Here is a 27,132-nt window from a genome sequence, read left to right on the forward strand (position 1 = left end):
CTGTCTATGTTTTCCTATAAGGGTTTTATAGTTTCTTGTCTTACATTTACATCTTTAATCCATTTTGAGTTTATTTTTGTGTATGGTGTTAGAAAGTGTTCTAGTTTCATTCTTTTACAAGTGGCTCACCAGTTTTCCCAGCACCACTTTTTAAAGAGACTGTCTTTTCTCCATTGTATATTCTTGCCTCTTTTGTCAAAGATAAGGTGTCCATCAGTACGTGGATTTAATCTCTGGGCTTTCTATTTTGTTCCATTGATCTATATTTCTGTCTTTGTGCCAGTGCCATACTGTCTTGATGACTTTGGCTTTGTAGTAGAGCCTGAAGTCAGGCAGGTTTAGTCCTCCAGTTCCATTCTTCTTTCTCAAGATTGCTTTGACTATTCGAGGTTTTTCATATTTCCATACAAATTGTGAAATTATTTGTTCTAGTTCTGTGAAAAATACCGTTGGTAGCTTGATAGGGAGTGCATTGAATCTATAGATTGCTTTTGGTAGTATACTCATATTCACAATATTGATTCTTCCAATCCATGAACATGGTATATTTCTCATCTATTTGTGTCCTCTTTGATTTCTTTCACCAGTGTTTTATAGTTTTCTATATATAGGTCTCTTGTTTCTTTAGGTAGATTTATTCCTAACTATTTTATTCTTTTCGTTGCAATGGTGAATGGAATTGTTTCCTAAATGTATCTGTTTTCTCATTGTTAGTGTATAGGAATGCAGAGGATTTCTGTGTGTTAATTTTATATCCTGCAACTTTACTATATTCATTGATTATCTCTAGTAATTTTCTGGTGGAGTCTTTAGGGTTTTCGATGTAGAAGATCATGTCATCTGCCATAAGTGAGAATTTTACTTCTTCTTTTCCTATCTGGATTCCTTTTATTTCTTTTTCTGTTCTGATTGCTGTGTCCCAAACTTCCACAGCTATGTTGAATAGTAGTGGTGAATGTGGGCACCCTTGTCTTGTTCCTGAGTTTAGGGGAAATGCTTTCGATTTTTCAGCATTGAGGATAATACATGCTGTGGGTTTGTTATATATAGCTTTTATTATGTTGAGGTATGTTCCTTCTATTCCTGCTTTCTGGAGGGTTTTTATCCTAAATGGATGTTGAATTTTCTCAAAGGCTTTCTCTGCATCTATTGAGATAAACATATGGATTTTATCTTTCAATTTGTTAATGCGGTGTATTATGTTGATTGATTTGCGGATATTGAAGAATCCTTGCATCTCTGGTATAAAGCCCACTTGGTCATGATGTATGATCTTTTTAATATGTTGTTGGATTCTATTTGCTAGAATTTTGTTGAGGATTTTTGCATGTAATTCATCAGTGATATTGACCTGTAGTTTTCCTTTTTTGTGGCATCTTTGTCTGATTTTGGTATTAGGGTGATGGTGGCCACATAGAATGAGTTTGGAAGTTTACCTTCCTCTGCAATATTCTGCTAGAGTTTGAGTAGGATAGGTGTTAGCTCTTCTCTAAATTTTTGGTAGAATTCAGCTGTGAAGCCGTCTGGTCCTGGGCTTTTGTTTGCTGGAAGATTTCTGATTACAGTTTCAATTTCCATGCTTGTGATGGGCCTGTTAAGATTTTCTATTTCTTCCTGGTTCAGATTTGGAAAGTTGCATTTTTTTGTGAATTTTTCCATTTCTTCCAAGTTGTCCAATTCATTGGCATATAGTTGCTGATAGTAGTCTCTTACAATCCTTTGTATTTCAGTGTTGTCTGTTGTGATCTCTCCATTTTCATTTCTAATTTTGTTGATTTGATTCTTCTCCCTTTGTTTCTTCATGAGTCTGGCTAATGGTTTGTCAATTTTGTTTATCTTCTCAAATAACCAGCTTTTGGCTTTGTTGATTTTTAGTATGGTTTCTTTTGTTTCTTTTGCATTTATTTCTGCCCTAATTTTTAAGATTTCTTTCCTTCTACGAACCCTGGGGTTCTTCATTTCTTCCTTTTCAAGTTGCTTTAGGTGTAGAGTTAGGTTATTTATTTGACTTTTTTCTTGTTTCTTGAGGTAAGCCTGTATTGCTTTGAACCTTCCCCTTAGCACTGCTTTTACAGTGTCCCATAGGTTTTGGGTTGTTGTGTTTTCATTTTCATTCATTTCTATGCATATTTTGATTTCTTTTTTTATTTCTTCTGTGATTTGTTTGTTATTCAGCAGCCTGCTGTTCAGCTTCCATATGTTGGAATTTTTAATAGTTTTTCTCCTGTAATTGACATCTAATCTTACTGCATTGTGGTCAGAAAAGAGGCTTGGAATGATTTCAGTTTTTTTGAATTTACCAACGCTAGATTTATGGCCCAGGATGTGATCTATCCTGGAGAAGGTTCCATGTGCACTTGAGAAAAAGGTGAAATTCATTGTTTCGGGGTGAAATATCCTATAGATACCAATTAGGTCTAACTGACCTATTGTACCATTTAAAGCTTGTGTTTCCTTGTTGATTTTCTGTTTAGTTGATATGTCCATGGGTGTAAGTGGGGTATTAAAGTCTCCCACTATTGTTGTGTCATTGTTAATTTTCCCTTTCATTCTTGTTAGCATTTGTCTTACATATTGCGGTGCTCCTATGTTGGGTGCATATATATTTATTCTTGTTATAACTTTTTCTTGGATTGATCCTTTGATCATTATGTAGTGTCCATCTTTGTCTCTTTTCACAGTCTTTATTTTAAAGTTTATTTTATCTGATATGAGTATTGCTACTCCTGCTTTCTTTTAGTCTCTACTTGTGTGGAATAACTTTTTCCAGCCCTTCACTTTCAGTCTGTGTGTGTCCCTTGTTTCGAGGTGGGTCTCTTGTAGACAACATATATAGGGGTCTTGTTTTTGTATCCATTCAGCCAGTCTTTGTCTTTTGGTTGGGGCATTCAACACATTTACATTTAAGGTAATTATCGATAAGTATGATCCTGTTGCCATTCACTTTATTGTTTTGGGTTCGAGTTTATACACCCTTTCTGTGCTTCCTGTCTAGAGAAGATCCCTTAGCATTTGTTGGAGAGCTGGTTTGGTGGTGTTGAATTCTCTCAGCTTTTGCTTGTCTGTAAAGCTTTTGATTTATCCTTCATATTTGATTGAGATCCTTGCTGGGTACAGTAATCTGGGCTGTAGCATTTTTTCTTTTATCACTTTAAGTATGTCCTACCATTCCCTTCTGGCCTGAAGAGTTGCTATTGAAAGATCAGCTGTTATCCTTATGGGAATACCCTTGTGTGTTATTTGTTGTTTTTCCCTTGCTGCTTTTAATATTTTTTCCTTGTATATGATCTTTGTTAATTTGATTAATATGTGTCTTGGGGTGTTTGGCCTTGGGTTTATCCTTTTTGGAACTCTCTGGCTTTCTTGGACTTGGGTGATTATTTCCTTCCCCATTTTAGGGAACTTTTCAGCTATTATCTCCTCAAGCATTTTCTTATGGTCTTTCTTTTTGTCTTCTTCTTCTGGGACTCCTATGATTCGAATGTTGGGGCATTTCACATTGTCCCAGAGGTCTCTGAGGTTGTCCTCATTTCTTTTAATTCATTTTTCTTTTTTCCTCTCTGCTTCATTTATTTCTACCATTTTACCTTCTACCTCACTTATCCTTTCTTCTGCCTCCATTATTCTACTGTTGGTTCTCTCCAGAGTGTTTTTGATCTCATTTATTGCATTATTCATTATATATTGACTCTTTTTTATTTCCTCTAGGTTCTTGTTAAACTTTTCTTGCATCTTCTCAATCCTTGTCTCCAGGCTATTTACCTGTAACTCCATTTTGTTTTCAAGATTTTGGATCATTTTCGCTATCATTATTTGGAATTCTTTATCGGGTACATTCCCTATCTCTTCCTCTTTGGTTTGGTTTGGTGCGCATTTATCCCGTCCTTTACCTGCTAAGTATTTCTCTGTCTTTTCATCTTGTTTATATCGTTGTGTTTGGGGTGGCCTTTCCATATTCTTGCAGTTTGTGGTTCTTCTTTATTGTGGAGGTTCCTTGTTCTGGGTCGGGTTGGATGGGTGGCTTGTCAAGGTTTCCTGGTTATAGAAGCTATGTCAGTGTTCTGGTGGGTGAAGCTGGATTTCTTCTCTGGAGTGCAATGAAGTGTCCAGTAGTGAGTTTTGAGATGTCTGTGGGTTTGGTGTGACTTTTGGCCGCCTGTATATTGAAGCTCAGGGCTATCTTCCTGTGTTGCTGGAGAATTTGCGTGGTATGTCTTGCTCTGGAATTTTTTGGCCCTTGTGTGGTGCTTGGTTTCAGTGTAGGTATGGAGGATTTTGATGAGATCTTATTGATTAATTTTCCCTGGAGCCAGGAGTTCCCTGGTGTTCTCAGGATTTGGACTTGAGCCTCCTGCTTCTGATTTTCAGTCTTATTCTTACAGTAGCTTCAAGACTTCTCCATCTCTTTTTGAAGACAGTGGGCTGCCTTTGTGGGTGCTTGATGTCCTCTGCCAGCATTAAGAAGTTGTTTTGTGGAATTTGCTCAGTGTTCAAATGTTCTTTCGATGAATTTGTGGGGGAGAAAGTGGTCTCCCCGTCCTATTCCTCCACCATCTTAGGACCGCGTCCAAATGTATTCTTTTTAGTGGCTGAGTAATAGTCCATTGTGTATATGTACCATGGCTTTCTTACCCTTTCATCTGCTAATGGACATCTATATTGCTTCCATGTCCTGGCTATTATAAACAGTGCTGTGATGAACATTGGCATACATGGGTCTCTTTCAATTCTTTTTTCCTCAGTGTGTATGCCCAGAAGGGAGATTGCTGGGTCATATGGCAGTTCTATTTCCAGTTTTTTAAGGAATCTCCACACTGCTCTCCATAGTGGCTGTACTAGGTTGCATTCCCACCAACAGTGTAAGAAGGTTCCCTTTTCTCCACACCGTCTCCAGCATTTATCGCTTGTAGACTTTTGGATAGCAGCCATTCTGACTGGCATGAAACGGTATCTCATTGTGGTTTTGATTTGCATTTCTCTGATAATGAATGATGTTGAGCATCTTTTCATGTGTTTGTTAGCCTTCTGTATGTCTTTGGAGAAATGTCTGTTTAGTTCTTTGGCCCATTTTTCGATTGGGTCTTATTTTTCTGGAATTGAGCTGCAAGAGTTCCTTGTATATTTTTGAGATTAATTCTTTCTTGCTTCATTTGTTATTATTTTCTCCCATTCTGAATGCTGTCTTTTCACCTTGCTTATAGTTTCCTTTGTTGTGCAAAAGAGTTTAAGTTTCATTCTGTCCCATTTGTTTATTTTTGCTTTTATTTCCATTACTCTGGGAGGTGGGAAGGTGAGTCTTTTTAATATTTCCACCTTGTTGGGAAGAAGTCTCTAGACTTTCTCTTATTTTATCTTATTTCCTTGTTAATCAACCTAATTAACATTAGTTACCCTAATGTTTTATTTGCATCTATAAGACCCATTATTGTAAAGCTGGTTTATTTTTTTGTTTTAAACTAAGGAAGTTCTTATGTTAGCCATACACACACACACACATACATATATCTCACATACTAGCAAAATAATGCTCAAAATTCTCCAAGCCAGACTTCAACATTACATGAACCATGATCTTCCAGATGTCTGAGCTGGGCTTAAAAAAGGTAGAGGAACCAGAGATCAAACTGCCAACATCTGTTGGAATATAGAAAAAGCAAGAGAATCCTAGAAGAACATCTACTTCTGCTTCATTGATTATGCCAAAGCCTTTGACTGTGTAGAGCACAAGAAACTGTGAAAACTTCTTCAAGATATTGGAATACCAGACCTCCTTAACCTGCCTCCTGAGAAATCTGTATGCAGGTCAAGAAGCAATAGTTAGAACTGGAAATGCAGGGGTTAATAATCAGCTGCCTGTTGCTCTGGCTAAGCCATGAGAAAAACACCATGGGGAAAGAATGAAAGCAAAATATAGCAATACAGTATAATCTAAACAAAAGTACATCAGGTTGATTAGTTTGGGTCATCATGCCCTGCAAAGCTAAGGAAAAAATTGTGTGGACCTTGGGATGCCAGGTCAGCACAAGTTCAGAATGCTGCTTGTGCACACTCGAAGATGTTTTCCCAAGGCATATGTGGGTCTATGAACTCCAGCTGGTGATACCACTTTTACAAGAAAATAACAAAGAAAACTAATCAATAAAATGAGAGGTGTGACCAGGGACACAGGAGGCTGACTTCATCGTAGCACAACAGATACCTTCTGCTTGCCAAGACACTAAATAAAAGTGATGTGACTCCAAGGAACAGGGCTCTTGATCCAAGAGGTCTTGAGTTCCCCTGTCCCATCTTTAAAACTTTAATTCTGTCTCTAGCTTCTTTTTCCCAAACTGTGCATTGACCACTTTTTATCCCTACTTGCTGCGCTGACCACAGCAAGTGGTGCCCAACATGGGGCTCCAAAGTGAAGGATCTCCGAGAGCAAAGCTAAAGTTGAAATATCGGTGCAGAGTCCTGAAGAAGAGTGAAAATCCCCCTTTGCATTAAGTAATACTCTCTCAGGCATTGAAAGTGGGGTTAAGCATGGGAAATTCAGAAAGCTCAGAAAGATACCGGCCATATATATGCCTCTTAAGGCAACTTTTAAAAATGTGGGTGAGGGGGTAAAAAAAAAAAAAAAAAAAAAATAAGTGAGGGCCGGCTATTGGAACTTTTATGAACCATTGAGAAACACTGCTCATGGTTCCCTTCTCTCGGTACTTTGGATTATATTGTATTGCTATATTTTGCTTTTATTCTTTTCCCATGGTGTTTTTCTCATGGCTTAGCCAGAGCAACAGGTGGTCGATTATTAACCCCTGCACCTTACCTGCCTCCTGAGAAATCTGTATGCAGGTTAAGAATCAACTTCTAAAACCAGACATCAAACAACAGACTGGTTCCAAATTAGGGAAGGAGTATGTCAAGGCTGTATATTGCCACCCTGCTTATTTAACTTTTATGCAGAGTACATCATGAGAAATGCTGGGCTGGATGAAGCACAAGCTGGAATCAAGATTGCCAGGAGAAATATCCATAACCTCAGATACACAGATGGTACGACCTTTAGGAAAGAACGTGAAGAGGAACTGAAGAGCCTCTTGATGAAAGTGAAAAAGGAGAGTGAAAAAGCTGGCTTAAAATTCAACATTCAAAAAACATGGCATCCGGCCCCATCACTTCATGGCAAATAAATGGAGAAACAATGGAAACAGTGACAGATTTTATTTTCTTGGGCTCCAAAATCACTGCAGATTGTGACTGTAGCCATGAAATTAAAAGATGCTTACTCCTTGGAAGAAAAGCTATGACCAACCTAGACAGCATATTTAAAAAAAGAGACATTACTTTGCTGACAAAGGTCTGTCTAGTCAAAGCTATGGTTTTTCCAGTAGTCATGTGTGGATATGAGAGTTGGACCATAAGGAAAGCTGGGAAATCAAGAACTGATGCTTTTGAACTGTGGTGTTGGAAAAGCGTCTTGAGAGTCCCTTGGACTGCAAGGAGATCCAACCAGTCCATCCTAAAGGAAATCAGTCATGAATATTCATTGAAAGGACTGATGCTGAAGCTGAAACTGCAATACTTTGGCCACCTGAAGAGAAGAACTGACTCATTGGAAAAGACCCTGATGTTGGGAAAGATTGAAGGCAGAAGGAGAAGAGGACAACAGAAGATGAGATGGTTGGATGGCATCACCAACTCAAAGGACATGAGTTTGAGTCAACTCTGGCAGTTGGTGATGGACAGGGATACCTGGTGTGCTTCAGTCCATGGGGTCACAAAGAGTTGGACATGACTGAGCAACTGAACTGAGTGATATATATATATCACTGAGTGATATATATATATATGGGGTGGAGTGGGCAGGGCACTCCCTAAGTGAGTAAGACTGCCCCCCTCCCCACCACTTGTGGGTTCTGCTATCCAGTCCTTCAAGGACACTTGAAAAGGAAGAAGAAAGTCCAAAATGAGTACCACATCAAGATGTTTCTCAATGCACCAAATTGTGAAGTTGATGCTGTTGGAGCCCCAATTTGGCAGCCAGTAGTATATTTTCCTTAAAGACATTATAGGCTATGGTTGGTGTAACCTTAATTCAGAATGTGCCTTAGTAAAAGTACAAATGACTGCCTTTTACTTTATTTTTCTTGGCCTCTGACTGATTTGGAGGCCCCTACCCCTGTCTTCTAGGCTTAAAGCTGCTTAGTTCTGGTATCCCTCCAAGGTCAGTTTCCAAAAGGCTGTGTCCTCCTGAACTGCATAGAATAGTGTTTCACAAAATCTTCAAGTCCTAACCCTCAGTACCTGTGAATGTGACCTTATTTCGGAATAGAGTGTTTGTAGATGTAGTCAAGTTAAAATGGTGTCATACTGGATTAGTGTGGGCCTTAATCCAATGATTGATGTGTTTATGAAAATTGAGAAATTTGTACAAAAACACAAAGACACAGGGAAGAAGACAATGGAATGATTGATACAGAGGTTGGAGTAATGTACCTGCAAGCTAAGGAATTCCAAGGATTGCTGAGAGCTACCATGAGCTAGCAGGCAAAGAAATATTCATCCCTGGAGTCTTCATAGAGAGCATGTTCCTACTGATACCTTGATTTCAAACTTCCAGCCACTAGAGCTGTAAGAAGAAATTCTGGCTGTTTAAGCCACTCAGTTTGTGGTGATTTGTCATCGCAGCCCTAATAAAATGTATGCTCCTCCAACTAGAGCTCTGGCCCCAGGTACATCCTGGAAAGTGATCTAATTAGGCTAATTAATATGGAGGTCTGTTTTCATCCTCACAGAAAATGGTGAACCCATACCGCAAAATGATGTTGAAATTAGTAGACTGTCAGTAATTGTGACCAGAGAAATGAAGATATTCAGATCATATAAAGAGGATTTAGGGGCAAGTATCCCCAAAATCTTATTGTAGAATTTGGCTTCATGCTCTGTAGGTATCTCCCCTTCCCTTTATCCAAAATCAAAAGAATTAAATGATCTAGTCCCTTCCATTTCTGAGGCTCAGTTTTGTTTTGTTTTTTCCGTCTGTTTAATGAGGGAGTTAGATTATACGCCCATAAGAGGCTTTCCAGTTCTAACAATTTATGGATCTAGGAGACAGAGTTAGTTAGGATTAAGGAGAATTATAAAAAGCAACCTTGAGACCACGTCTAAGAATTCATACAGATTTAGTACAGTAACTTGTACCTTTTACTGCTTTATTTTCAGTACTACCCAGTGGCTTTTGTTGTGCCTAAGAATGAACTGACTTTGATAACTTGTCTCAGCCCTTGGAAACTGGGTTACCAATTTGGCAGAGAACCTTACCCATGTTGACCTAAAACAAATAGACTGCCAGATATTTCTCCAACAAAGATGGTTTCTTGGAAAGCTGCAGAGAAATGCAATTCATGGTCTGCAACTTTGGCAGGCCATGTACATGTCCTTGCACAGAAAGGGAAGGAGAAAATTTTTATACAGGAGAAAAGAAAGTTAGGAAGGCTATAGTAAACAAAGAGTCCATGGCTTTTCATTGGCTGAATCCTTGCCAGGAAAGAATATGAGTCTTTCCTCTTCTTTTTGAGTTTTGCTTTTGTTTCCAAATCAAATATGACCCACTCACCTGATGGGCCACAAAACCAATCTACTGACACTAGGCTGTGGGGAAGGAAAGTACTAGGTCAATTTTCTCTCCTTTGGTTCTTATCTTGTCATAACAAAGAATTGAAATGACAGACCAGGATAGCTTGGGGAGGCAAGGTTTATCGAGCAAGCAGTAAGCAGTACACTCTCAAGACATGAGAGCAGGCCAAACCCTGCAGGAGTGGTCCCGTTCAATCTTTGCTTTCATTTTTATATCCTTTGTTCCCTCCCCTGGGTGGTACCTGGGGTTTAATTGCTTGTGCCCTATGAAAATGAGGCATGAGCCTGAGACCAAACAGGGAAGCGGATGTGCCAGGCATGTTTTCCCAGAGGAAGTCTTCAATCAATTCCACAGTTCTCCTTTTTTTGTTTTTTTCTTTGTTCACCCTCTGTGTGTGTGTGTGATCTCCTAGTCATCACTTCCTCTGACTGCAATTTTAGACCCTTTTCTTCCTACTCTAACTGCCCTTAAGAGATGGGAGGCCCAATTCTTTGGGAGTAGGGACACCGAGATCTCTCTGACTACTTCCTGTTGAGCTGGAGTGGCAAGGGGTGTTGAGCCTCCCCCTTTTGCTGTTCTTAGGCCTTGGGGCTCTCAGGGTGTGGATGACAGTGTCTATCTAAGGGCAAGTGGTAGATACCATCAGCATTTATCTGTAGTTCTGTGTATCCCCTCTGCATCATTATGGCATTTTGTAATTCGGTTACCTGGGCAGAAATAAAATGGGTTAAGCAATTGATAATGCATGGAGCAACCATGAGTAGAATTAGTATGGTGACAACAGGGATCAGCAGGGGCTGTAGCCAACTCCAAATCCCTCCTCTCCAATAGAAGTTCCCAAAGAGGGACTGGAGCCAATCTGGAGGTGCCCCTGCTCAATCATTAAGATCTTGGATGATTTATATGATCTTTTTGAGAACTGAAAAGCTTTCTTCAACTTTGATTGAGGCATTAACTCCAACACAGCAAGTCTCATTCAGGATGGCGCAGGTTTCTCCTTGTTCTGCATTCAAAAGATCTGTAGCCTGCCTATTTTGGAATACCACCCCTGCCAAGCTGTCAATAGACTTTTGTTGAGCCTCTAGAGCTGATACAGTGGCTTCCCATCCCTGTTGCATCATTATTGAAATATTAAGCACTGCCCTTGTGAGGAGGGTGATCCCCACAAACTGAAAGAGCCCTGTAGCTATAGAATGCCCTATCCCCAGTCTTTCCAAGATGGGATTATCACTCACATATGTGCCTCCCCAATTGGATGATATTTGGTAAGAGGGGAGGTTGCATTAGTGTTGGTATGTGACTTCTTCTATCGCCTGTTTCAGGAATTAACTCAAGTCGGAGATAGCCCCTGAGGTTGTCCTAAGTTTTCTGATGGTGAGAAACCAGACTCTTGGAACCATCAGGACTATTATGCAGATCCTATACCATTTGGTCAGGAGAATAAAGTATAGAGACCTTTGACATAAGAAATGATGTCCCATTTCTACAAGGGAAAGTCCCCCCTAATGGGGGCTGACCCAGGTTGTTAGATTTAGCCCTAATTGAGTGAATCTGTTCCCTGTACATTGGATGGAGGCCTGTGCTTGGTGGTGATACCCCCCATTTTGTATACTGTGTCACTATTGAGGGTGATGTTTGAAATGAAGGATGTGTTCTCATTAGTTGACAAATAGTGTTTCAGAAGGTGACTGAAATAATATTATGAGGGTGTGCATGGACTAGTTATTGTCAGTTCAGTCACTCAGTCGTTTCTGACTCTTTGCGACCCCATGAATCGCAGCATGCCAGACCTCCCTGTCCATCACCAACTCCCCGAGTTTACTCAAACCCATGTCCATCGAGTCGGTGATGCCATCCAACCTCTCATCCTCTGTCATCCCCTTCTCCTCCTGCCCCCAATCCCTCCCAGCATCAGGGTATTTTCCAATGAGTCAACTCTTCGCATGAGGTGGCCAAAGTACTGGTGTTTCAGCTTCAGCATCAGTCCTTCCAATGAACACCCAGGACTGATCTCCTTTAGGATGGACTGGTTGGATCTCCTTGCAGTCGGACCTTTGTTGGCAAAGTAATGTCTCTGTTTTTTAATATGCTATCTAGGTTGGTCATAACTTTCCTTCCAAGGAGTAAGCGTCTTTTAATTTCATGGCTGCAGTCACCATCTGCAGCGATTTTGGAGCCCCCCAAAAATGAAGTCTGACACTGTTACCACTGTCTCCCCATCTATTTCCCATGAGGTGATGGGACCAGATGCCATGATCTTAGTTTTCTGAATGTTAAGCTTTAAGCCAACTTTTTCACTCTTCTCTTTCACTTTCATCAAGAGGCTTTTTAGTTCCTCTTCACTGTCTGCCATAAGGGTGGTGTCATCTGCATATCTGAGGTTACTGATATTTCTCCTGGCAATCTTGATTCTAGCTTGTGCTTCTTCCAGCCCAGCATTTCTCATGATGTACTCTGCATATACGTTAAATAAGTAGGGTGACAATTATACAGACTTGACGTACTCCTTTTCCTATTTGCAACCAGTCTGTCGTTCCATGTCCAGTTCTAACTGTTGCTTCCTGACCTGCATACAGGTTTCTCAAGAGGCAGGTCAGGTGGTCTGGTATTCCCATCTCTTTCAGAATTTTCCACAGTTTATTGTGATCCACACAGTCGAAGGCTTTGGCTGGTTAGTGTAGCGTGGTCTTATTCCTCATCCATTTCCACAGTCTTGGTCAGGGTTTCAGAGATTTGTTCCCCATTCATTCCCCAGATCCTCCCCCAATCTCAACTCAGATAGACGTATATAATTTTATGTGGGCATCTGCAAACCAGGCTCAATTATTATTGTTAGGGAAGTTATTGGTATTGTTGTAGGTCTAATAGCCATACACTGTGCCACCTGTTTTCCAATTTGGGGGAAGAAGGTTCCATTTCCAGCCCCAAGGATTGGTGGTTAGACTTTCACATGAGGTAATTCCTTCTGACGTGTGTCCTGGGAAGCTTTTAGCTTTAGCATATTTGAATCTAGCAACCCAGAGTTGAGAGGAGTTCAGTAGCTCCATAGTCTAGTTACCGTGGGAGGATGAGTTACATGCCCCAATGAAGAGATCACAAGGCATCTTTATGAACGGTTTTCCATCTCACCAAAGGGATAACTCACAAAGCATATGGGCATGATGCCAGACATTGTTTCAACTTCCCCGAACTTTGAGATATTTTTTTTCCTTCCGAGTTAACTCATTTAGGTTTTGCAGAATTGAGAGTGGAACCTAACCAACTCCCATTGACTTGTGTTAGGTTGGCAAAGGATACAATAATGGCCAATAGGGAACACTCAAGCAAGTTACCATTGGCACAATTTTGTTTTTTATGGCCAGATCAAGGAACACCCAACAGTTAGACTTGTTCAGGCACTTGGTGACCTTGGTGATGGCTAGTCTTAAAGGATGTATCTATGAATAGTGTAAGCCAATGAGACAGACAAGAAAGAGGTGCCACATCATGGTATCTAGGGCATGAGGCTTGTGGGATCTGAGTATAACAAATATGGAAAGAGTTTCCCTGGGAAAAGCAAATCAAGACGGCAATTGTAATAAAGTATAGGCAGAGCAGTAGGCTTAACCTGAGAAATTCAAGTCCCTGAATATTCATCTGAATGGCACTAATCTGTAGTCTTGAATAGATAACAGAGGTTTCCCAGGGGTTCGCAGGTGTACTGAGCATCCCCTTTTTCCTTCCACAGCTTGACTCGAGAGTGGTGAATCTAGGAGTTGTGTCCTGGTACCTTGACTGTTGTAAGAGTAAAAAAGTAGGGTATGGGACCTTCCGTGTAGGCCGAAGTTGAGACCCTGGAGATTCATCTTTCTGAACTTTGATTAGCACCTAGGTCCCAAGAGCATACAAAGGTGACTATTTGAGCTCCGCTGAGTCCTGAGTATTTGCCCATAAGCACATCTCTCACTGAAATTGCCCAATAGTCACAGCATAGGAACAAAGAGCTTGGGTTTCTAGATCTAGGAGGAGGTCATTTACATAGACAAAGCGTCTCCCATATGTCTCACAGGGGCTGAGACTGACTTGTTCTTTAGGTGCAATAAGAGTGCTAAGGAGAGCTAAAGGTAGGGCCTTTCTCCACCCCAAAGAGGTCTCTTGGATTCTTTCTTATTGCTACTTTTAAAAATTGGTTGGCTCTCTCTACTTTTCCTGAAGACTGAGGTCTCCAGGCACAGAGTAGACAATAGTTTATACCTAGAGCTTATTTTTATTTATTTTTTTAAAAATATTTATTTTAATTGGAGGCTAATTACTTTACAAAATTGCAGTGGTTTTTGCCATACATTGACATGAATCAGCCATGCGTGTACATGTGTTTCCCATCTTGAACCCCCCTCCCACATCCCTCCCCATCCCATCCCTCAGGGTCATCCCAGTTCGCCAGCCCTGGGGACCCTGTCTCATGTATCAAACCTGGACTGGTGATCTATTTCACATACAATAATATACATGTTTCAATGCTATTCTCTCAAATCATCCCACCCTTGCCTTCTCCCACAGAGTCCAAAAGTCTGTTCTTTACATCTGTGTCTCTTTTGCTGTCTTGCATATAGGGTCATCATTATCATCTTTCTAAATTCCATATATATCCATCAATATACTGTTGCAGTACCAGGCTTCTCATTGCGGTGGCTTCTCCTGCTGCAGAATATGGGCTCTAGGGTGCCTGGGCTTCAGTAGTTGTGGCACATGGGCTCAGTAGTTGTGGTTCCCAGGCTCTCGAGCATAAGCTCAATAGTTAGAGTTCACAGGCTTAGTTGCACCACGGCATGTGGGATCTTCCCAGTCCAGGGATTGAACCTGTGTCTCCTGAATTGGCTGGCAGATTCTTTACCACTGTGCCACCAGGGAAGCCCCAAGGACACATTCTTAGAGATGAAAAGGAAGTTGGGAGGGCTATAGTAAACAAAAAGCCCATGGCTTTTCATTGACTTAGTCCTTGCTAAGAAGGGCTTCCCCAGTAACTCAGATGGTAAATAATCTGCCTGCAGTGCAGGAGATCCCTGGCTGGGATCCTTGGGATTTGATCCCTGGGTGGGGAAGATCCCCTAGAGAAGGGAATGGCAACCCACTCCAATATTCTTGCCTGGAGAATCTCCTGGATAGAGGAGCCTGGTGGGCTATAGTCCATAGGGTTGCAAAGAGTTAAATATGACTGAGCGACTAACAGTTTCACTTTACTTGCTAGGAAAGGACTCTTCTTGTTGGGCTCTGCTATCATTACAGGTCCTAAGAGCTCCCCGTTCTGATCTCTGAACTTTATTTATTTTTCTTTTTTTTTCTTTTTAACTTTTCATTTTGTATTGGAGTATAGTCAATGTTGCAATAATTTCTGGTGAATAGCAAAAAGACTCAGCCACACATATACATGTAGCCATTCTCCCCTAAACTCCCCTCCCATACAGGATGTCTAATGAGGTGGATGAACCTAGAGCCTATTATACAAAGTGAAGTAAGTCAGAAAGCAAAAGACAAATACTGTATATTAATGCATATATGGACTTTATTTAATTGAAGTTTTTATTAGTTTTTTATACCTGTTCCATCCAAATTGTTAACTTCTCTCCACATCAAATCCTCTTAGGAATGAATAGTACAGGTGGAAGAAACCTGTTCTATGTTTATGTGACTTAGGAATATTGAGGAGGAACTTTAAGAATGTCAGCTCAAGGAACTATTTACCTTTTCTGGTCTGCAGTTAGATAGACCTACAATTTAGTAGTTGTGAGACCGTGGGCAACTCATTTATTTTTTCGAACTCTTGGTTTCCTTATTGTAAAATGTGCTACTAGCTAACTTATGGAGTAGTCATGAAGACCGAATGAGAAAATATGCATAAATATAGTCAGTAGGGTATCTAATACATAATACCGTGCTGTACAGTTATTTCACAGATGTTAGTTACTTCCCTCTTTTTCCACTTGGAGGTCAGGATTTTGTAAAAGAAAGGATTGGGATCGAAAACAGATGGTTATGTTGATATCAAAGGAGAGGACTTGGTCTTAGCTAAAATGTACTTCTGGCAAGAGAAAGTTTGTCTCTCTTTCAATCATTATCTCTCACTCTCTCATTTTCATTTTTGTGCTTTATATGCATTATCTCATTTTTGAATCCTAATAATTCTGCAAGTTAGGTGTTATCACAATCCCTTTTATGTAGATGAAGAAACTGAGACTTAGAGAGATAAATTAACTTGCCCTAGGTCTCACACTGAGTAAAGCTTAAAGTTTATAGCAGATGCAGAATCCTCACTTCCTCCATCCTAATACTAACCAAACAAACACACAAAAAAATGCCTAAGAAAGAGTAAACAAATATATGCTATTTTCTTTAAATAAGTTAGTTTATTTTCCTTTTCTACACTCCTTGATGTCTTTTAAGCTCTTTGTAGTTGGATCTTTGATCACATTTATTGATAGTATATAGTAACCCTGCTTGAATTTGGAGGCTGGATCAGATGATATTTCAGATTGGAAGTTCTTCTATTTAAGCAAAGTGTTGGCCCACACCCCAACCCCATGTGTAACTGATCCTGAACAGTTTTCTTTGCAGACTTTCTTTCCCCCAGCTGAACCATCACCAAGGACTGTACCACTCAAAATCCTTCTGGGAAAATGCCATTCTCTGTCCATCTCACAGAGCATCCCCATGGAGCTGGATCAAGTGGGTTGGAGGAGATCCAGGAAGCTTTACACAGGTATGACTTTTATGCCCTTTTTTTTCTTGAAGTGGGACAGGCTTGGCAGGCCTCACGCACAGACAGATTGTGTTGACATTACCCTATTTCTCTGACAATCCTTCCTCCCAGTTCCCTAGTACTTTTCCTCATTGACACTTGAAAATTCACATTAGCAATGACAAGGTATAGATTTTTCCCTCTCCATGTGCTTCTTTTCTTATTTGGGACCTTTAATCTCAATACACTCAAATATCCTATCTTGCTAAAGCCTTATTTTTCCCCCCAGGCCCTCTGTACCCAGTACCTTCCAAGTCTCATAAATTCTAGTTTCCCCTCTTCACCATTTTCACAGTACTCCTATATACACCTTCCTCCTGGCCTCAAATGGACCAGTCTCATTGTTCCCACCTCCCAAGGTGTCATTCTAGCCATGTCTCTCTTGCATCTTGCCTAGATTTACTCTCTGTGGGTCCCAGGTCCTCCCCTGTTTTGCTGACCACTGACCATGGAAAGCCCCTCAAGGAAACTTCATTTACCTCACTCAAAACAGAGGTTTCCCCCAACCAAAACCAGTTACCTCCTAGAGCTTCAGGGTATAACCTTTCTAACTCAGGTCACTGACCCTGCCTGCTAGACTCTTGTCACTTGCAAGTAAAGCTCCATCTTTTGGTACAACTGGGAGAATTCATGCTCTCTTACCCATGGGCCTTAGACCACACCCTAACAGTCTCCTAACAGACCCCACCACTAGTCATTTTTACAGCAACATAATTTGCATGAATACTAAGGATACACAAGATTTCATAACATTCCTTTCCAAAGTTTTCTATAGTGTCCACAAGCTCTGGGAATCTTGATCCTAATTCTCTATGAGCCAAAGATTCCCTCAATCCCAAGGATCTGTAGCTGTTTTGAACTGGCCACTTCTTTTTTATTATCTTCACTCCATGTGTGGAGAACATGTGGGATGCTTTGACTTGGAGTTTATTTTCAACCCTGCGATTCCTTGCCAGAATTCCGTTAAGGTAGGAGTCAAAGAAATTGCAAGCTTGGGTCTTTTGTAGCTTCATCTCCCTCAGAAATCCCCAGAAGCCCGCAAGTTGGTGAAAGGAAAGAGTGAAGAATTCTGAAGGGAGATAATCCTTCATTGTCAAAACTAGGAGGGTCCTTAGAGGTTGCTCAGTCCTCTTGATTTATGAATGGGGAAATAGGCTGATACAGGGAAAGGGACCCGTTCAAGGTCATAAGTCAGTTCATAACAGAGTTAAGACAGGACTTCAACCTCCTAACTTTCAACCATGTCAGAATGTGACTTTACTACAGTTCTAGAACAAAGCCTTAAACATTGGAATTACAAACTTTGATTACTTTCAAGCTCACCTGTACTGGAATAACCAGTCACCTCCTTCCCCTTAAAGAAGACTGCAAGTGGTGAACACAAATCAAGCCATCAAAGTGGCAGCAGATGCCTACCATAATGTCTAAGTCCTCTGCCTGAGAATAAAGCATGCTCTCATAATCCCCTGGGAGATCAGGCCAGGAGTATAAAGCAGGGGATATGGTCAGAGCTGCTTCCTTCCTCTCTCCCTCTTAGAAAATGAGCCCAACCCTTTAGCAATTCAGAAGCTTTTTAGCAGCTGCTCCACTCCACTGCCAATTGCATCAGAGTGCCCCACCCCCACCATGCTGCTGACTGTTAACAGCAAATAACTATCCCTCAGGGAGAGTCTGGCAAAGTCAGGATTCATAGCTACCTTGAGGACTGCTCTGGGCTTATTTATAAGCCATGGGTGGGAAAATGTACCCCTGAGTTTGGCACTTTCACCTCAGGGATATAAGGGGCTCCCATGTTCTCAAGGTCCCAAACAGACACTTGGGTTGAAAATATCCCTAGGAAGGAGGATGATATCAGGATCCCATTTGGGAAGCCTTTTTCAGCTCCTCTTACAACCCTGACTGTGATAGCAATGAGATCCAAGGATCCCATTCTCACTATGTTTAGTACCTGTTTTACTTCCATATTGCTCAGGGGTCTACTGGTTCCTTCCTCTTGGCATCTAATCAGGAGTTTCTTAAGACAGACTATTATAGTGGAAAGAATCAGCTTTGAAGTTGAACAGACCCAGGTTCAAATGTCTGTTCCACCACCTTGTGCAAGTTGCATATCCTCTTTGCACCTCAGTTTCACCATCTGAGGAATGAGATGCTGGATAATATCTGACTCATGGGATCATTGTGAAGATTGAGTGAAACAGAATCTATGAATGTCCCTGCCACAGTTTCTGGCTTGCAGAGTGCTCAGTGATAGCAGTTTTCTTCTCCCCATTGCTCTCTACCAGTTCTGAATACCCAAGGACTTACCCCACATATACACAAACAGACATTACTATGGGGCCCAACTTGAATTTGCTACTTCCTCTGATTGTTCATTCATTTTCTCATTCACTCAACACACACTTATTGAACAAAATTAGAAAGTCAGTGGAGTTTGCTCTCCAATAGCCAGATGTGCTGGAAGGAGCAAAAATTTTGAAATCAGACTTGCCTGGATTTAACTCTTGCCTCTGTCACTTATTAGCTATGTGATGTGGAATAAATCACTTTACTACTTTGAGACTTCGTTTTCTTATCTGTAATGTTAGGGTAATAATTTGAATGTCACAAGTTCAAAGCAGATAGCAAACATAAAAGTGCTTTATAACCTCTGAGGTGCTATACAACTAGATGGGAATGATAGTAATAGTAATAACAATAAACAAGTTAAGAAATAAGAGCTATGTCATACCTATCCAGGGCCCTTACATATATATATAATCAATTATATTATGATAATATTGTGTGTGTGTGTGTGTGTGTGTGTATATGGCAATATTGGAAGTCGAGATTTACTTTCTAAATGAAGTATTGAAAAAGTGGAGTGTTAGTCGCTTAGACATGTCAGACTCTTCGTAACCCCATCAACTGTAGCCTGCTAGGCTCCTCTATCCATGGAATTCTCCAGGCAAGACTACTGGAGTGGGTTGCCATTCCTTTCTCCAAGGGATCTTCCTGACCCAGGGATTGAACCCTGGTCTCCTGCATTGAAGGCAGATTCTTTACCATTTGAATCACCAGGGAAGCCCAAATGAAGTGTGTGTGTGTGGTGGGGCAGGGGGTTGGGGGGAGAGTGGCACTTCCTACTTGAAAGGGCCAGAATTCTAGAAGCAGACCCTAGGCAAGAATTATCCTTATGCATATCACCCCACATATTTACTGAGCTGTGCTCAAACCCCTTGAAGCTTGGCTGACTCAGAAGCTCTTTTGGCAATGACATTCAAATAATTTCCCACTGAAGATCTATCCCTCCCAGTGGGGATGACTTTAGGTTCATATTGATCTAGAGTGTTGGAAGGTATAGCAAGAAGAACCTAATGCCACTCAGTTAAATGGCTCTGGGGCAGTTGTAAGCAATGCTAAGCAAGACACTGGCTGCATGAAGGTAACAACAAACTGATGTATCTTTATCTATTATTTTAGTATATCTGTGGTGATGGTATCCTTTAGCCATGCTTGATGACTGAGCCAGGTGTTAGAAGACCTGAGTTCTCTTACTGGTTTTCTTTTCTTTCTTTCTTTTTTTTTTTTTTTTTTTTAAGTGTAGTCGATTTAGAGTACTGTTTTAGTTTCAGGGGCATGTCATAACGATTCAGTATTTTTGCAGATTATATTCCTTTACAGGTTATGGGTAAGATAATAGGTATAACTACCTATACTATATAGTATATCCTTGTTGCTTATCTATTTTATATTTAATAGTTTATGCAAATTCCAAAACAGTAGCAATATAGACTATTTCACAACATTTTAACATCTACTTAGCAGTCCATTTTTGCATTTTGTCACCTCTATGCAAATACACTAGATTAAAACAACAGTGCCCTTAACCCCAAGTTCAGTGCCTGAGTATTTCCAATATTTATTTTGAGCACATAATAAAGCAGAGGCAATTACTTTTCTTGAACATCTTATTTCCATTCAGAGCTTAGCAATTACTTTAGCTTCACATTATTCTTTCATAAATGATAATCAAATGACCTAGATAAGTGGTTAAAATCATAAAACTATTGTAAGCCAAGTCAATGGTATATATATAAAGTTAAAATAAAATGGCAACTATACTGGTACATATTTGTTTTGAACCCTACTAAAATATGCCAAAATAACAAGCTTTAGTAAAGAATGAGGTCCTTGGGTAGACAGGGGAATGAAGAGTTATATCACCAAAAATTATTAGGAAATTGTGGGCAAAAAAAAAAAAAAAATTCTACAATTTTAGCCAAATAAAGGAGTAAAGAACAGTACAACAGCGGGACGATGACAATTCAGGAAAGCACATTCACCATCCATCACAGACTTGCTCACCAGATCAAGAGCACAGCACCAGGCTCTTCAGGCATTGCTACTCTCCCACTAAGTTTCTTTATGTGGAACATAAACCTACATTTATGGTAACAACCGGATTTTATACTGCTCTTTAATCTCACAGCAAAAAAACAGGAAAAATTTGTTAGGGCCAGACTCAACCTCAGACCATGTCTGTCAGACCATGTATGTCTGTTAATCTCATACTCCTAATTTATCCCTCTCCCCTTAACTCTCTTCTTTGACAATCACAAGCTTATTTTCTATATCTGTGAGTCTGTTTCTATTTTGCATATTGACTTACTTTTTTTTTTTTTAAGATTTTACCTGTAAGTAGTAGCATATAGTACCATTCTTTCTCTGACTTATTAGACTAAGCATATTATTCTCTAAGTCCGTCCACATTGTTGCAAATGGCAATATTTCATTATTTTTTTGGCTTCAGGATCTTTTGTGGTTCCATATACATTTTGGGAGGGCTTCCCTCAGATCAGTTAGTAAAGAATCTGCCTGCAATGCAGGAGACTCCAGTTCAATTCCTGGGTCGGGAAGATCCACTGGAGAAGGGATACACTACCCATTCCAGTATTCTTGGGCTTCCCTTGTGACTCAGCTGGTAAAGAATCAGCCTGCAATGTGGGAGACCTGGTTTCAATCCTTGGTTGGGAAGATGCCATGCCAATATTCTGGCATGGAGAATTCCATGGACTGTATAGTCCCTGGAGTCACAAAGATTAGGACATGACTGAGCAGCTTTCACTTCACATATGTTTTGGGATAATTTGTTATAGTTCTGTGAAAAATGTCATGAATATTTTGGTAGGGATTACTTTAAATCTGTAGATTGCTTTGGGGAGTATGGCCATTTAAACAATATTGCTTCTTCCAATTCAAGAGCACTGGGTATCTTTCCATCCCTTTTATCATCTCCAATTTCATTCATTAATAATTTATAGTTTTCAGAGTGTAGGTCTTTCAACTCCTTGGTTAAGTTTACTTCTGTGTAGCTTTATGTGATTTTTAAATGATACTTTTTAAAACATTTATCTTTCTGATATTTCTCCCCATTACTCCAATCACTTGAGCATAACTTTACCTCCCATGCCTCATTCACCTCAGGTCTGGTGGTTCTGAGTGGTATACAAGGTTGACCAGCAGCCAGAACCTCTCTAAAAGAAGCTGCAGTCGGTATTCAATCTAAAGGGTATTCTTTTACCACAGATAACTTGGACCAGGGTTCCAAGACACTAGAAACCTGCAAGAACTTCGGTGGATACTTGAAACCTCAGGGAACAGGAACTAAGCATATTAATGAGGTAAGATCTCTTTTCTTAGTTCCTTTGGAACTTACTGGGCATCCAAGGCTATTTATTTTCTCTAAGCTTTCTTTTTATTAGACAGAGCATATTAATGAGGTAAGATCTCTTTCTTAGTTCCTTTGGAACTTACTGAGCATCCAAGACCATTTATTTTCTCTAAGCTTTCTTTTTATTAGACAAATTGCAAGTATTAGAGCTTCCAGTATGTGGAATGGAGACAATTTTTAAATGGTTTTAAAATAGGTTTATTTTATGACCTCCAAAAAAAAAATTGGGAGCATTAACCTTTTCTCCCTGAGGTTAATTTTCCTATGAGATAAATTGAGGACTTTTTGTGACTTCCACACACCCTGCTGCTGCCAGTGTATTTGGCTGCTTTTCCTGTAGCAGACTGGATGGTGGACTGTGAGATTTTTAAGGCATACGTAGTTTGATTTACTTTTATTATAACCTTTGGGTTCATGATCATCTTCAGTGTTAACTGGTGGCATGTTTATATGCGTTTCCTTGGAGAAGATGTTTTATAAATGCAGAAATAATACCTGATGCTTAGGAGTTCAGAGGCTTCTCTACCTTCATGTCTTCATATCCATGTCTGTTGAGTACTTATGTGAGTGTAGTAAGTGTAGGTTTTCTTGTTATGTCTCTGTGCATGTGCATGCTTGTTCACATATACCTATTAATATATATGCATCTTTGTCCATCTACATATCTGAATCAGAGTACTTCTTTTATGCATGTATGGATGTCCTTGAGCATGACTACAATGTTTTTTTAAGTGAAGTCTTTGTTTGTGTGTGCCCTCCCTTTCGGTCTCTCCCTTTCTATATATCTATATCTCTCTATATCAATATATTTTTATCTGAGTTTATCTTTGGGTATTTTGACATTTGATACTTTTTTGTATGCATTTGTATCTATGGGCCTGTTAATTTGCATCTTTTTGCTTGAGGTGTGTGCAGATAACTTTTTCTAATATGTCTCTATGTCTACATGAGTCAGTCTATATGAGAGCAAGTATCTACAGCTCTGTGGTTAAACCCTGGTGAAAAATTACAGCTAAGAATGCAATCTCCAGAGGTATCTGACCTAGTGACTTAGCTTTCACTAATCATTACCCTCCAACTTGAATATTCTTGCTCAGAAATAGACATCTAGTCACAGCAGTTCAAGCCTGTTTCATGACAAAAACTCTTGGTCAGGTAGAGGTGTCAAGAAGTTAAGAGTTTTGTTTTGTTTTGTTCTGTTAGTTTGGTAGTTGCAAAGTGTGGCCCAAAGAAAAAGTTCTATGGCACTTGGCTTGCCTTCTGTTTGCTGCCTCTGATCACTTGCTTTCTTGCCAGCCTTTCCTCACTTGAGTTCCTTGGTACAGATTCAAACTGGTTCATTAATCCTAATACAAAGGGCATCAACAGACAAAGCTGAACACTTGTTGTCTTTCTTTTATTTTTTTATGTTTTATTTATTTATTTATTTATTTATTTATTTTTTACTAGTAAGAGGCTAATTACTTAACAACATTTCAGTGGGTTTTGTCATACATTGATATGAATCAGCCATGGATTTACACGTATTCCCTATCCCGATCCCCCCTCCCACCTCCCTCTCCACCCGATTCCTCTGGGTCTTCCCAGTGCACCAGGCCCGAGCACTTGTCTCATGCATCCCACCTGGGCTGGTGATCTGTTTCACCATAGATAGTATACATGCTGTTCTTTTGAAACATCCCACCCTCACATTCTCCCACAGAGTTCAAAAGTCTGTTCTGTATTTCTGTGTCTCTTTTTCTGTTTTGCATATAGGGTTATCGTTACCACCTTTCTAAATTCGATATATATATGTGTTAGTATGCTGTAATGTTCTTTATCTTTCTGGCTTACTTCACTCTGTATAAGGGGCTCCAGCTTCATCCATCTCATTAGGACTGGTTCAAATGAATTCTTTTTAATGGCTGAGTAATATTCCATGGTGTATATGTACCACAGCTTCCTTATCCATTCATCTGCTGATGGACATCTAGGTTGCTTCCATGTCCTGGCTATTATAAACAGTGCTGCGATGAACATTGGGGTGCACGTGTCTCTTTCAGATCTGGTTTCCTCAGTGTGTATGCCCAGAAGTGGGATTGCTGGGTCATATGGCAGTTCTATTTCCAGTTTTTTAAGAAATCTCCACACTGTTTTCCATAGCGGCTGTACTAGTTTGCATTCCCACCAACAGTGTAAGAGGGTTCCCTTTTCTCCACACCCTCTCCAGCATTTATTGCTTGTAGACTTTTGGATAGCAGCCATCCTGACTGGCATGTAATGGTACCTCATTGTGGTTTTGATTTGCCTTTCTCTAATAATGAGTGATGTTGAGCATCTTTTCATGTGTTTGTTAGCCATCTGTATGTCTTCTTTGGAGAAATGCCTGTTTAGTTCTTTGCCCCATTTTTTGATTGGGTCATTTATTTTTCTGAAATTGAGCTGCAGGAGTTGCTTGTATATTTTTGAGATTAATCCTTTGTCTGTTTCTTCATTTGCTATTATTTTCTCCCAATCTGAGGGCTGTCTTTTCACCTTACTTATAGTTTCCTTTGTAGTGCAAAAGCTTTTAAGTTTCATTAGGTCCCATTTGTTTAGTTTTGCTTTTATTTCCAATATTCTGGGAGGTGGGTCATAGAGGATCTTGCTGGGATTTATGTCGGAGAGTGTTTTGCCTATGTTCTCCTCTAGGAGTTTTATAGTTTCTGGTCTTACATTTAGGATCTTTAATCCATTTTGAGTTTATTTTTGTGTATGGTGTTAGAAAGTGTTCTCGTTTCATTCTTTTACAAGTGGTTGACCAGTTTTCCCATCACCACTTGTTAAAGAGGTTGTCTTTTTTCCATTGTATATCCTTGCCTCCTTTGTCGAAGATAAGGTGTCCATAGGTTCGTGGATTTATCTCTGGGCTTTCTATTCTGTTCCATTGATCTATATTTCTGTCTTTGTGCCAGTACCATACTGTCTTGATGACTGTGGCTTTGTAGTAGAGTCTGAAGTCAGGCAGGTTGATTCCTCCAGTTCCATTCTTCTTTCTCAAGATTACTTTGGCTGTTCGAGGTTTTTTGTATTTCCATACAAATTGTGAAATTCTTTGGTCTAGTTCTGTGAAAAATACCGTTGGTATCTTGATAGGGATTGCATTGAATCTATAGACTGCTTTGGGTAGAATAGCCATTTTGACAATATTGATTCTTCCAATCCATGAACACGGTATGTTTCTCCATCTGTTTGTGTCCTCTTTGATTTCTTTCATCAGTGTTTTATAGTTTTCTATGTATAGGTCTTTTGTTTCTTTAGGTAGATATACTCCTAGGTATTTTATTCTTTTTGTTGCAATGGTGAATGGTATTGTTTCCTTAATTTCTCTTTCTGTTTTTTCATTGTTAGTATATAGGAATGCAAGGGATTTCTGTGTGTTAATTTTATATCCTGCAACTTTACTATATTCGTTGATTAGCTGTAGTAATTTTCTGGTAGAGTCTTTAGGGTTTTCTATGTAGAGGATCATGTCATCTGCAAACAGTGAGAGTTTCACTTCTTCTTTTCCTATCTGGATTCCTTTTACTTCTTTTTCTGCTCTGATTGCTGTGGCCAAAACTTCCAACACTATGTTGAATAGTAGTGGTGAGAGTGGGCACCCTTGTCTTGTTCCTGATTTCAGGGGAAATGCTTTCAATTTTTCACCATTGAGGGTGATGCTTGCTGTGGGTTTGTCATATATAGCTTTTATTATGTTGAGGTATGTTCCTTCTATTCCTGCTTTCTGGAGAGTTTTAATCATAAATGAGTGTTGGATTTTGTCAAAGGCTTTCTCTGCATCTATTGAGATAATCATATGGTTTTTCTCTTTCAATTTGTTAATGTGGTGTATTACATTGATTGATTTGCGGATATTAAAGAATCCTTGCATTCCTGGGATAAAGCCCACTTGGTCATGGTGTATGATTTTTTTAATATGTTGTTGGATTCTGTTTGCTAGAATTTTGTTAAGGATTTTTGCATCTATGTTCATCAGTGATATTGGCCTGTAGTTTTCTTTTTTTTGTGGTGTCTTTGTCTGGTTTTGGAATTAGGGTGATGGTGGCCTCATAGAATGAGTTTGGAAGCTTACTTTCATCTGCAATTTTCTGGAAGAGTTTGAGTAAGATAGGTGTTAGCTCTTCTCTAAATTTTTGGTAGAATTCGGCTGTGAAGCCATCTGGTCCTGGGCTTTTGTTTGCTGGAAGATTTTTGATTACAGTTTCGATTTCCTTGCTTGTGATGGGTCTGTTAAGATCTTCTATTTCTTCCTGGTTCAGTTTTGGAAAGTTATACTTTTCTAAGAATTTGTTCATCTCATCCAGGTTGTCCATTTTATTGGCATAGAGCTGCTGGTAGTAGTCTCTTATGATCCTTTGTATTTCAGAGTTGTCTGTTGTGATCTCTCCATTTTCATTTCTAATTTTGTTAATTTGGTTCTTCTCTGTTTCTTAATGAGTCTTGCTAATGGTTTGTCAATTTTGTTTATTTTTTCAAAAAACCAGCTTTTAGCTTTGTTGATTTTTGCTATGGTCTCTTTAGTTTCTTTTGCATTTATTTCTGCCCTGATTTTTAAGATTTCTTTCCTTCTGCTAACCCTGGGGTTCTTCATTTCTTCCTTCTCTAATTGCTTTAGGTGTAGAGTTAAGTTATTTATTTGCTTTTTTTTTTTTCTTGTTTCTTGTTGTAAGCCTGTAATGCTATGAACCTTCCCCTTAGCACTGCTTTTACAGTGTCCCATAGCTTTTGTGAACACTTGTTTTCATTTCAGACAGATCTCCATGCTGGTCCTCTTTTTACTCAGAGAACAAATGATCAACATACTTCTAATCAATAGTTTTTGTGTGCTCAAAGGTAACAACTAGTCATCTGTGATAAAGCCCTTGCTTTGGGGAAGCCAGACTTTGTAAGGCCTCAGGAAGTGAAATCCAGGGAGATGGTTCCAGCAGGATAAAGTGTCCATACTCAATGATTAAAGGGAATGATGGAAGTCACCAAGAAAGCCTTGATGAACTCTATGGCATTCAC

The 27,132-nt window shown here is 39.7% G+C and overlaps 1 protein-coding gene across 2 annotated transcripts in view; it reads left to right on the forward strand.

Moving 5' to 3' along the window:
* ARHGEF9 (Cdc42 guanine nucleotide exchange factor 9) overlaps positions 1–27,132 on the forward strand; it is a 462,467-nt gene that overhangs the window by 92,650 nt on the left and 342,685 nt on the right. For both annotated transcript variants that reach the window (XM_061136169.1, XM_061136170.1), the window contains exons 3-4: positions 16,211–16,355; positions 21,960–22,054. In XM_061136169.1, the coding sequence (XP_060992152.1) occupies positions 16,211–16,355; positions 21,960–22,054 (240 nt within the window). The remainder of the gene's footprint in view (positions 1–16,210; positions 16,356–21,959; positions 22,055–27,132) is intronic.

The sequence above is a fragment of the Dama dama genome, chromosome X (genome assembly GCF_033118175.1).
Source record: "Dama dama isolate Ldn47 chromosome X, ASM3311817v1, whole genome shotgun sequence".
NCBI lineage: Eukaryota > Metazoa > Chordata > Mammalia > Artiodactyla > Cervidae > Dama > Dama dama.